Source organism: Nasonia vitripennis, chromosome 1 (assembly GCF_009193385.2).
Source record: "Nasonia vitripennis strain AsymCx chromosome 1, Nvit_psr_1.1, whole genome shotgun sequence".
In the NCBI taxonomy this organism is placed as follows: Eukaryota; Metazoa; Arthropoda; class Insecta; order Hymenoptera; family Pteromalidae; genus Nasonia; species Nasonia vitripennis.
The window spans coordinates 21,883,957-21,895,815 of NC_045757.1; the positions used below are offsets into that span (position 1 = coordinate 21,883,957).

The window sequence follows — 11,859 nt, forward strand, 5'->3', positions numbered from 1 at the left end:
TGTAAATGTAGGGAAAATTGCGTTAGCGTCGGAAATTAACTAACTCATTCATTCAAAAGTATCTTTTTGCAAGCTGATTTCTGATTTCAATATAGAATATATTAGTTGTATCTATAATAAACTAATTAATAGACAAAAATTATACTTGAGTATAACTTTTTGTCCATCTCATACCAAAAATATGTTATTACGTAAACCGAGCGTAAAATGGCTCATTTTTTCTGCTCTAAATCGAAAAAGTAACCCCTCCGGTGGAAAAGTAGGTCTTAATAAAGGGCTACTATTGACACTTAAGTAGAAAATATAGCTGTAATATGCGCACTCGCTTACTTACGTGCAGCCTACAGCAAATTTCCGGCACAGGCTCGCTCTAGTACAACTATTCAGTTTTTAAATAGTTATTAGATACAAGTCATGGATAAAATATTTTGATAGTCACTGTATTGTTCAAGTAATCTGTTGTCAAGAAGCGTGACAGCGTCGCCAGGGGAGTAAAAGTATATGAAGCACGATACAACAACGGTGCGAATCGCGGTCGTTATACACATTGATCTTATTTACACGAGATGTCTATATGAACAATACAAAAAGAAATCTACAGTGACTTGACCGTTAGAACTATGAGTCATTTTGAAAATGATTCATTAAACTCAACCTTTCAGTTGCCTTACGGTTGGCTTACCGATTTTATCTGCTCCTATGATGGTACACATACTATCGTATGGCTGTTTTCTCTCGTCCATCTTTGGTAGCTGTTTAGCTTTTCTCCGATCTTCCTTCTCTTTCCTATGCAACGGAAAGAGTGCATAGGAAGTGATGGCGATAACTCTGTATTGTCCATCGAGCTCGAGCTCCTGCTCGCTCGCTAGTCGCCGGAGATCTCACGCTCTCAGTGCCGTCGATGGGACGCGTCGACGGCAAGAGATCGCGCATGCAAAAGTGCTTATCAGCACTATTGCATTCCGCAAACTCCTGCGCGACGGCTTGGCGGTGATAACCGGAGCGTCCACGGATAGCCTCGAGCTCATCCGTGACACCTAAGAGCTTCTTTTAACTTATCTTCTAGTTTCTTTCCGTTTTTCTTATGGTTCTTCTTTTGTTTAAATTCATGCCCTTGTTTTTCATTTTCTTAGATTTTTTTCAGTTTTTATTCTAAATCTTTAATTATTTTGGCTTTTTAGTTTAACTCAAATTCAACGAATTTGCATAAAATAAAATTGCTGATTGTAATGAAAACGGAAAAACTCACATTATTAGTTCGTGAATATTTAACATATTCTTTCCCTTTGTGCCAACAAAAAAGTAGGTGACAGCGCATTCAAATGTTTTTCACTCTCATACTCTTTAATAATGCTCTTCTCAGCGTATGCGATAGTTGCACATTGTAAGCTTAAGTTTATACGAAAAAAAATTTCATGAGTAGATATAGTACAATATGGAACAGTTTGACATGATGCGGTAGAGTTTTGCACGATTTGGCATAATTTGGTATAGTTTGGCATAATTTGAGCACAGCTGATTATTTCCAACGGTTAAATGCATTTGCATATAGAGTGAACTTTGTACATGTCAGTATAGGAAAAGTATGATTTTCGCTCTTTTCCTCCCTCTATAGGAGTCCGGCGGAAAGCAGACTTAAAATCAGGAACATACTACTATTATCACCCATACGTGCACATCATACTAATTCTTAACAAATAAAGACCTTATGAAAGGGGTCCTTTTTCATCCCTGACCCTAAGAGAAAATTACGCACATTTCGTGTTGCAAAAAGTGATGTGTTGTGAAATGAACGTTCCTCACCTGTAAATAGGTTGACAATGATTTATTTCTTTCCTACATATTGACCTGTAAATAGGTTGACAATGATTTATTTCTTTCCTACATATTGACCTGTAAATAGGTTGACAATGATTTATTTCTTTCCTACATATTGACCTGTAAATAGGTTGACAATGATTTATTTCTTTCCTACATATCGTCGCTCCCTACGAAGAGTAGCACTGTTCAAAGTTCCCGTCATAATTAGCACAGCTCATTTCAGAGTTGAGTTACGTCATGAGATGTTGAGTTATGCTAGACTAGCATAACTCAACATTTCCCGCGAAGACTAGCACAACCCTTACGAAAAAGACTCTCAAATTTTGAGAGTAAAAACCTCAAAAATCTCTCAATTTATTGAGATATATTTGATATATTTTATTTATTTTAAAATTAGATTTTAAGATTGGCGCTGCAATGGCATGATTTTATAAAGTTATATTGCAATTTTTTACAATGTAATATACTTTCTTGAGTTATGTACCTATAGGTTCAAAGGTGTATCAGTGATACACCTTTGAATAAAATTGTAACAAATATAATAAGCCACATATCCAAATAGTCTTTATTGCGCCCCAGGTATTTTATTACCTGGCCGAGCTAACATTATTATTTTTTTCTGGCATTACTGAACAGCTTAGCCCGAGATCTTGAATTTAAAAAAAAATTGTCGAAAATGACCATCCCTATAAAAAATGCGAGCTATTAGAAATAGGGTAAAATTCTTAAAAAATGTCTTCGAAACGAGAATTTTCGGTTTTTCGTCGATTTTCTCATTTTAGACGATTTAAAATTGGGTACGACGACTACAAGCAATTCATGTCGCAAGGCACTTTTTCCATGTCGGAAAATGGTTTTGTATTTTTTAAATCCATTAAATTAGAAAATCCTTGTTGCAGCTGCAGGCCCAATATTTTTTTGCCTCATTTCTAACCCATTAGGAAGGAACCTTTTTCGCGTTTTCCTCGTGTACTTAACAATATGAAAATAATAAAAGACAAAACCATTGTTTGACTATTCATTCGTACGAGTCAGTACGATGTAGCTTGCTCACGACATCAAGTTTGATAACGCTCATCACGTTTCAAATTAGTGTTTTATACGTGTGATAATCGTATCTTTTGTACTAATTATAATGAACGACTATAAGTTACTAGCATTTTTATAAAAATAAACAGTAATGAGATAGCGTGAAGGTATTATTACCTCCCACTACTGCATTGCCGATATCTACTTCTAGTTTTTCCAGCGCAGGTTAACACAAAATAGTTACTATTATTGCGCAAACGCCTCTTCCCGTGAGTTGTTGAGGAAAATGTTTGCCATATAGTTTTATTTATACGCGATATTGCATATTTTGCAATCCTATACAGCATAATACGTGCAACAAAAATTGTATATACCAATTTTAAAAACACTTAAAATGAGGCAAGCACACAAAAGTTTATCCACATAACTCAAACACATCATAAAACTAGTCTTTAAATTTACAGAATGTTTTATTATTACAGGAATAAACTTGGTTCGTTAAAAGTGAGTGATACAAAAATCATTTCAAATTTTCGTAGACTTACATCCCAATGCTGCGCTACTGGAGCATTGGGATTATTGTTGCTTATTACTGGAGGAAACTTTGGGCTCCCTACAATATTAATACCTGCATTGTATAATAGTACCGAGATGAATGTTACTATGACTGATGTTAGTTGGATAGGTGAGACTCAAAATTTAATTAAACGATTTGTAAATTGTGCGGGTTTTATATAAAGTGTTTACGTATGTTAGTGACCCATCAGGGCGATTTTCTCGTCAGTTTGGACTTAAGGGAATGTCGTCCCAAAAGCTTGGCAAATCCGCCACGGGGTATTTTGTATTTCCAAACTTCTAGAAAAACAGAAAGTCCGATCGAACTTTTCTTTCGGTGGAACGATTCATTAAACTTAACACTACGGCGCTACAGACTCGGTTTTTCATTTGCAAACGTTATACAAAAAGTTTTATGTAATCGAAAAACAGTGTTTTTTGGGACGACATCCCCTTAAGTACTCTACTATTTCACCATATATATTTTTCATATTGCAAAATTATGGGGTCACTTAAGTTACACGTACATCGTCATGCACTAAATAATAACTACTGCAAAAGAAAACTTCAAGTGAATATCGACGCTTAAGAGTTACAACACATCCTATCTCTTTAGAGCATTCAAGAACTTCGTATTTTACTTATAAACGGCCTATCGCAGGGTAAGATTTTCAGCAATATTTAAAAACTTCATTGATGAGACTTTAAAAAATCCTACAGGACCGCCGAAACAAAATTAATAAAATATAAACGTCTTTGAGTAAAAAGGTTTACTGCAATAGGCTGTTTTATGTTTTTGAGACACGATGGTCTTAAACGCTTTGGCAAGATAAGACGCACTAAACGCTCTAGTAATTGGATTATTGTTCCTCTAAGGCGTCGATTTATATACAGTATGCAGTTCTCTAAGCAGAAGTAGAATTGGTTTTTTTATGCTTTACATAAGAATTAGTTTGTTATTTATTAAGAATATAATTTGTTAATAATTAGATATATGTGTATCACCGCTCCTTACCAGAACTAGCTGTACGTTCGTAAAATCAAACTTTGCGCCTGTATAAGTCGCTAAAGCTCTTTTCTTGTACTTTGACCATATGAATGTACATTTTCTGTTTGCGCTTTTCAAACATTCAATACATGCAGTTGAATAATGGTTTCTTTTCTATGTTAATTTTCCAAAGAGTAATTGAACATTAAAAAAAAATATCCTGACAAAGTTGCGATATAGTACATTATGATACTAGTGGCATGAATTGTACTTTACGGCACGGCGTGTATAAGAGCCCGAGCGCAGCGAGTGCGTTTAAGGGGTTGTCGTCCAAAAATATACTGTTTCTTTATTACATAAAACTTTTTGAATAAAGTTTGCAAATGAAAAACCGAGTCTGTAGCGCCGTAATGTTAAGTTTAATGAACCGTTCTACCGAAAGAAAATTTCGATCGGACTTTCTGTTTTTCTAAAATCTTGGAAATACGAACAGATGTTTATGCGTACTTCGTCGTACTCATGCGATTGCAACGCCAACCTTAAAATCTAATTTTACATAAAACCTTTTTAAATAAAGCTTGCAAATCAAAAACCGAGTCGGTAGCGCCGTAGTGTTAAGTTTAATGAATTGTTCTACCGAAAGAAAAATTTGATCGGACTTTCTGTTTTTCTAGAAGTTTGGAAATACAAAATATCCCGTGGCGGATTTGCGAAGCTTTTGCGCCGACATCCCCTTAACGCCGTGTCATGAAGAACGACTTATGACACGTGTATCGTACAATATTTTATAGCATCTGCCTGATATAAGTCCGCTGTCACGCCTATCCGTGGCTTTAGCAGTCCATTTTTTCACCGTACAGTTATCGCCCGAGCGTATAATGAGATAGGCGTGACATAGGTGCGGACTTATGCCACGCAAAGCTATAAAGCATTTTTTTAGTATTCTATACATGTCCTATTATTCTAGAAAAGAGTAGTCCCAGGAACGTAGCCCATAATTTTTAAATTTTGCGTTGATGCTTTAATACCTACATACTTATCCATCACCTATGTTCTTCTGATGGCTACGTGTGACGTCTATGTTCTTCGTGATCAAACCATCATATGCAACGATCTTATGAATGTTCGTCTCGTTGTCTCGCACACCCTCGAGTACGTCCTTATTTTTTCTAAATGTTTGATATCCTTTACAAATTTTATCAAATTTAAACTTTATTTTTTAGATTTCATAAAATATTTAACATTTTTAAAATTTTTCAAATCATTTAATCATTATATGAATAAAAATTTTGTGTTGAAATTCGTCAAAAAAGTCACGGAATGAATAATGTCATCAGTTACCAGAAAGCAAAACTTTCACCAGACAATATTTTATACAATCTTGTTCTCGAAAAGTATTGACCATTCTTAATTTTGTCTTGGTCTCGTTTGATTCCAACAATCGAAAATATTGTCTTATCCCCATATTGTATTGGTATTGTCTCGAAAATATTGGTCTTGTCACAAATCATTATGCGAGTTATTTGTATGCAAACATTTTTCGTAATTCTATACCTTTATTTGTAAAAATCTGAGATCTGAAGGAAAAAATTTTCAATTTTAGGGTACACCCACCAGACAAACTTTTAGGTTCCGTAGACCATTCAGATCATGGTAAACCTTGCGTTTTAGCGATATTGAAATACTTATTTTTTTGCCAGGCAGTTTAAATTGTCTTGCGGGAAATCAACATGGGAAGTATGAACGAAAACTATCTATTTTTCAATGGCGTGTACATAATGTTTAGAGGCGCAGTCAGAGAAAATGCACTGCAAGAATCAAAGTGAAGTTAAAGAGCTTCAATTTTAGCCCTTTTGGGTTAAAAATTGTTGTCTAGGTAAAAAGGTTGTCTATACGTTTGAAAAATTATAAATATTTCGATATTTTTATTAGATTATTGTGCGCAGAATACCATATTTAGAATTAACAAACATATATATATCTCTTATCTTATTAATAAGTTACTTTTGTCTCGATTTTGTTCTCAAAAAACAAGTTTTGATCTTGTGGGGATAAATCAAACAGTCATTTTTTAGATTTCATTAAATATACAATCGATAAGATTGGTGTAGGTAAACAGCTTATTATCCGGAAGATAGCACCAGGTCTCAATGTCTCATTTATTGATCAATATTATAATGAAGAAAAATAAGCATTAAAAATTAAGCGCAGTAATGATCCAAGTGTATAAATAATAACTTCTGACGCATATATATCTTATTTATTATAAAATGTTTAGTAATGGTAGTGTCTGAAAGTTAAATATCGTTTCACGTAATAGCGTAAAAATTTGCCATTATAACAAACACTTTTAACTAAATTTTTCTCAATAAAAGACTGGTCTTAAATTATTTCAAGACTGTAGGGATATTAAAATAAGTCCAAATATCTTCTAAAAAATATAATTTATTTCATTCTAGGTAGTATAAATTGTATATCGATACCAATAGGCAGTGCACCAAGTGGTATATATATAGATTATTTTGGCAGACGCTTAGGCGTAATAATTATGACAATTCCTATGTTCCTCGGATGGCTCATTCTTCATTTCGCTGATGACATATTTGATGTCCTTGTTGCGCTGACTTTGATCGGCATTGCTTGTGGTATCGTGGAGGGTCCAATTTTCATGTACATTGCTGAAATCAGCGAGACAAGATTTCGAAGCGCCCTGTTGTCTACTGCCAATACAGCGGCTATCGTGGGTTCGTTTTTCATCGTCTTAGTGGGCAGTCTTGTATATTGGAGGATATTGGTTCTTACATATGCGGTACTTTCAATTGTTAGCATTTTCGTAATATGTTTGGTGCCCGAAAGCCCTTACTGGCTTGCAAGTATGTTTTTTATTACTTTTTTTTTGATAAGTTGCTTTAAAATAATGTTATGAAGGACTCCACAAATAAGGTTCGGTTATACTGGTTTGAAATTTTAAATTCAATTCGTGGTAAATATTTCCAGCTTTTTCTGATTTTAGTGTTTTAATAGTTTAATTTATTAAGCAATAGCTGTATGAGAATAATATTTTTAAGAAATTTATAACCAAAAACCAGCTAATATTAGCTGTTTGATCAAGCATTGATTTTGAATAAATTTTAGCTATATTTAACAACATTATTTTTACTTAAATTAATTTTTTTGTTTTTGTTTCATTAGAATATCAGGAATTTTTAATAATTTTTTTATGAAAAAAGTCAGAATAATTCAATATTAGTGTTGTACACACAACAATGCATGGCTGTATAAACTGCAGTTTTTCTGAGCTCTTAAACCCAATAGCCGAATCTTTTTTTTGGAATATCTGACACGTGCATACTAATAATTTATATTGGTTCTAGGCAAGGCAAAGTTCGAAGAAGCCAAAGATGCCTTGTCTTGGCTCAGAGGGTGGGCAACACATTCGAACGTTATGGAAGAATTCTGTATGTTGGGCGAAGCTTTTCAAAGTACTTCAAATTCTAAAACTGATTTTAAATTGCGTAGTATTTTTCTAATACATAATATAAGAAATTCTGTTAAACCTTTTTTGCAAAAGTCTTTTTGTATGCCGTTTATGCTTACAACATTTCTATTTTTTATTCATGCTTTCAACGGTACATCGATACTAGTTTACTCAGTCGTTATATTTAAAAATATCAATACACCGATTGATAGTTATGCTGCGTCTGTAATTATGGGATTGTTCAATGTGATTGGAACGGTTTTGTCTATAATTGTGATTCCCTGGATAGGAAAGAGAAAAGTTTGTTTTATGACGACTATCATTCCGAGTATATCTTTGTTGCTGGCGTCAATTTATATTTTACTTTATAACGAAGGACATGTAGCTGACAAAAACTTAACATGGATTCCAGTAAATATGCTGTTTCTAACTATATTATTTATAGCTGGATTTAACACGGTTCCTTGGATTTTTATTGGGGAAGTGTTTCCAGCTACATTACGAAGCACGGGTTCTGGTATCGTGATAGCTTTATTTTATACTTTTTCATGGGCAATTAACATCGAATATTTATACATGGTCAAAGAAATAAATTTTTTCGGTTCTTTTCTCTTTTTCTCTGTCATTAACTTTATCGGATGTATTGTGCTATTTATATTGCTCCCAGAAACCGAAGGAAAATCGCTTGAAAAGATTCAAAGCTATTTTTCAGACAATACAAATATAAAGCAATCACAAAATAACGAAATTTGTGGACATGTAGATGATGTAGATTTTATGTAGAACAAAGCGAGATAAGTATAAACTTATTCTAGTATAGTAATAAATTATAGTCAGTAATAAATTTATGTAATAACAAATACATCGTAAAGTTTAACTTTAGTAATTTAATTAATAAAATGGTAAATTCAATAGAATGCATTATTATATATTTTTTTAAGCTTTATGCTTTGTATACTTTGACGATTAAGACTATATTTTTATTCGTTTGAATTGAGTAATAGTATAGGACGAGCAAAACGATGGCTCACTAAAGGTAAAAAGGGCATTTTTCATGCACGTGTTGAAAAATATACTATTTCAAGTGAGGGTAAGGTGAGGTGTTTCTATGGCGCCCTCGACTTCAACTCATGCTGAAAACATCTCGCCCGAGTCTGAAATAGCTTTTTTGAGAAACTGATCCATCATTAAATGCATATTTCTTTCAAAAGTGTTAAGAAATATTCATTAAATGAATATTTCTTAACACAAAAGCATATTAAATGAATAAATGAATATTTCTTAACATTTTTGAGAACAACGCTCGAAATTATCAATTTTTTCTCCCAATTTCAGACAAGAAAAAGGAACTATTTCATGAAAAGTTAATTATATTTATATATAATTTAAATTTATTTATTTTGGTTGTATTTATGTTGGTATATTAAAAAAATTTCTATATCGACATTTTTGTTGAATGAATAGAAAATCGAGTTTTCATTAATAGTGCGAGAGAATTTGTCTTGTTTGCGGTGCCCTGGACTTCTATTCGTGCTCAAATCATCATCCTGGTTATTGAAAAAACCAATTGCATAATATACATTTTTTTTTCATTTGGTAAGCTATCAAAAATTTTGATCTATTTATTCATTTATCTATTTCTTTACAGAGTTACATATGACATTTGCAAAATGATACTGAATAGATATTATTTTTACTATATAATATGTAAAACAATAACTATAACGCTGCAAATCCTGCCGAAGAAATCGATATTCCTTGTTCACAAGTTCGGATTAACAGACATAACAAAAAGCTGGACAGTTTTGCTGTGACTTACATAACAATAATCATTACCATACCCCATATAGTGCAAGTTTATTCATTCTTATATAAGGATACCACGTCTCCAAGTTGGACTTTTATACGCAGATCATACCATCCTTGTATATTTGAACATATATAATTATTTATTATTTATGAGAATGATAGATTAGTTTAGAAGTGTACCAACGTGCCAATATAATTGCAGTAAGTTTTAATTGGGATAAATAAATGTAATTGCTCAATACAGATGTATGGAAAACATGTTACCGTATAAGTTGTGTTATTTATATTTATTAATATCGATAGTTTTAGGCTGCTTGATATCGTTAAAAGGGTTTACATAAAATAATACAAGAAACTATAACTATTACAATATAAAAGCTCAACGGATTCACCATAATTTATTATATGAAAAATAGATTTTTAAAAAAGTTTGTTTTTTGAATAGCAGTGTAAAGTATAATTTATATTTTTCGTTTGAGAATTTTATAACCTTTCTTAGTCGTCTATAGAAAGAAAAAAATTATTTTATCTGCTGGAATGCCGAAAACTTGAAGCCAAGACTGTTAAAAAAATTTGGAGTTAAGGGTCACAAAGTTTTATTTTCGGAAATTGAGAAGGTAAAATATATCCCGCCTTGAATGCATGTACTATATAACACATTCTTAAATGTTCGTTAATTTTTGGTTAAAAAGTTCGATGATTTAGTCCAGATGCTTCTACAAAGTGTAAAAACGCGAAATTTATTTCACTAAAGCTATTTCCGAAAATTTTATCAAAAGGCATAAAGTGCAAAATACTGTGCAAAGTTTTCTGAGTAACTATCTTATTCAAACTGATTTACTAATTTTTGCGTTTAATAATTACTGCGTTTTTCTCGAAACAAATAGTCGCTAAAATGCACGTGAGACAACACTTAGCGGCACTGGTGGGAAAGTTACACGTTGTAACTTACATGTATATATACATGTAATTTACATGTATATTATAATGTTTCAAATATACTGTATATTACATTCACACGAGACATTCTGTGCGACCGTCAATTGGCTTTCCAAAGCAGGATTCTTAAAATCTTTCAATAATATATTTACTTTCTTTGCAAATTCATTATCTGTTATTGATTTACTCAATAAATTGCCGCTGTGACTGTTGCACGTAACATGCCATATATTTACAATATTACCCATGTTAACCATATTAGATGCATTGTCTGATATGACAGCAAAAACAATCAAGTTGTACTTTTCAATTGCAAGTCCTATACTTCCGTTACGACGTTACTTAATGCTTGTCCTGTTTCGCTAATGTTACTAAAATTCCAAGATTTTAAAAAAACGTATCTTCCAGTTTCTAAATATAACATTCCAACGACGTTATTAGTATTAGCTGCTGAATTTTTCCACCCATCCAATAGTAAAACTGCATTTTTAGATTGAGCTTGCATAATTTTTTTTTTTTACGTGGTATTTGGAACTTGAAAGTTCATCGCCTCATCTACGCAAGCCTTCCACGCTGCCCTATCTTGTGTCAACCCCACCCAAGATGCACCTCTCCGATCGACACCCACCCGTCCTATTTCTACTATATCCGCTTTTACGTTGTCCTCCCGTCTACGTCTAGGTCTACCTAGAGATCGCGTTACCATCGGCCTGCCCTTCATGACACGCGCTGCTGTACGGTCGTCTCCCATTCTCGCTATGTGTCCTGCACATACCAATCTGCGCGATTTTATTATTCTGTTAATATTTGGTGACGCGTACAGATTGTGTAACTCATCGTTGTGTAGTCTCCTCCATTCCCCGGTTTCCTCATCTTTCTTCGGCCCGTATATTTTTCGCAAGACTTTATTTTCAAATACCCTAAAACGGTTGTCCGCCTGCTTAGTGAGAGCCCACGTTTCGCACCCGTACAGAACCACCGGCAGTATTATTGTCCTGTATATTCTTATTTTAACGTTTTTAGACAACAGCCTCGACTTAAGTAAATTACTCACGGTGTAGAAGCAAGCATTGCCCGAATGGAGTCTCTTATTTATTTCGACATTAATCTCGTTTCTATTGTTTATGGTCGTACCCAGATACCTGAATTCGCTAACCTTTTCAAAAGTAAAATTCCCAACTCTGTGATCTTCCTCCCCTCTGCAGATGCCTAGCTTATCCACAATCATGTACTTTGTTTT

General features: G+C 33.3%; 1 protein-coding gene across 4 annotated transcripts; it reads left to right on the forward strand.

The window, feature by feature from the left end:
- Positions 1 to 2,352: 2,352 nt before the first annotated feature.
- On the forward strand, positions 2,353 to 8,788 carry LOC103316936 (facilitated trehalose transporter Tret1-like). Of its 4 annotated transcripts, none has more exons than XM_032600109.1 (4): positions 2,353 to 3,249; positions 3,333 to 3,535; positions 6,853 to 7,202; positions 7,768 to 8,788. In XM_032600109.1, exons 1-4 carry the CDS (start codon positions 3,245 to 3,247, stop codon positions 7,921 to 7,923), a joined length of 714 nt encoding a protein of 237 aa, XP_032456000.1. In that variant the 5' UTR covers positions 2,353 to 3,244; the 3' UTR covers positions 7,924 to 8,788. The 4 variants fall into 4 exon arrangements, with proteins under 4 accessions (XP_032456000.1, XP_016841949.1, XP_008211338.2 ...); XM_016986460.2 differs by having other exon boundaries at positions 2,354 to 3,249; positions 6,853 to 7,137; XM_008213116.4 differs by having other exon boundaries at positions 2,358 to 3,249; positions 6,853 to 7,266.
- The last annotated feature ends 3,071 nt before the right edge of the window (positions 8,789 to 11,859 follow it).

Bases quoted from the DNA above. Each gene is read 5' to 3' on its own strand.
- LOC103316936 (XM_008213116.4), top strand. The intron at 3,536-6,852 runs GTGAGACTCAAA...ATTTCATTCTAG, and splicing joins GACTGATGTTAGTTGGATAG to GTAGTATAAATTGTATATCG. The intron at 7,267-7,767 runs GTATGTTTTTTA...TATTGGTTCTAG, and splicing joins AAGCCCTTACTGGCTTGCAA to GCAAGGCAAAGTTCGAAGAA.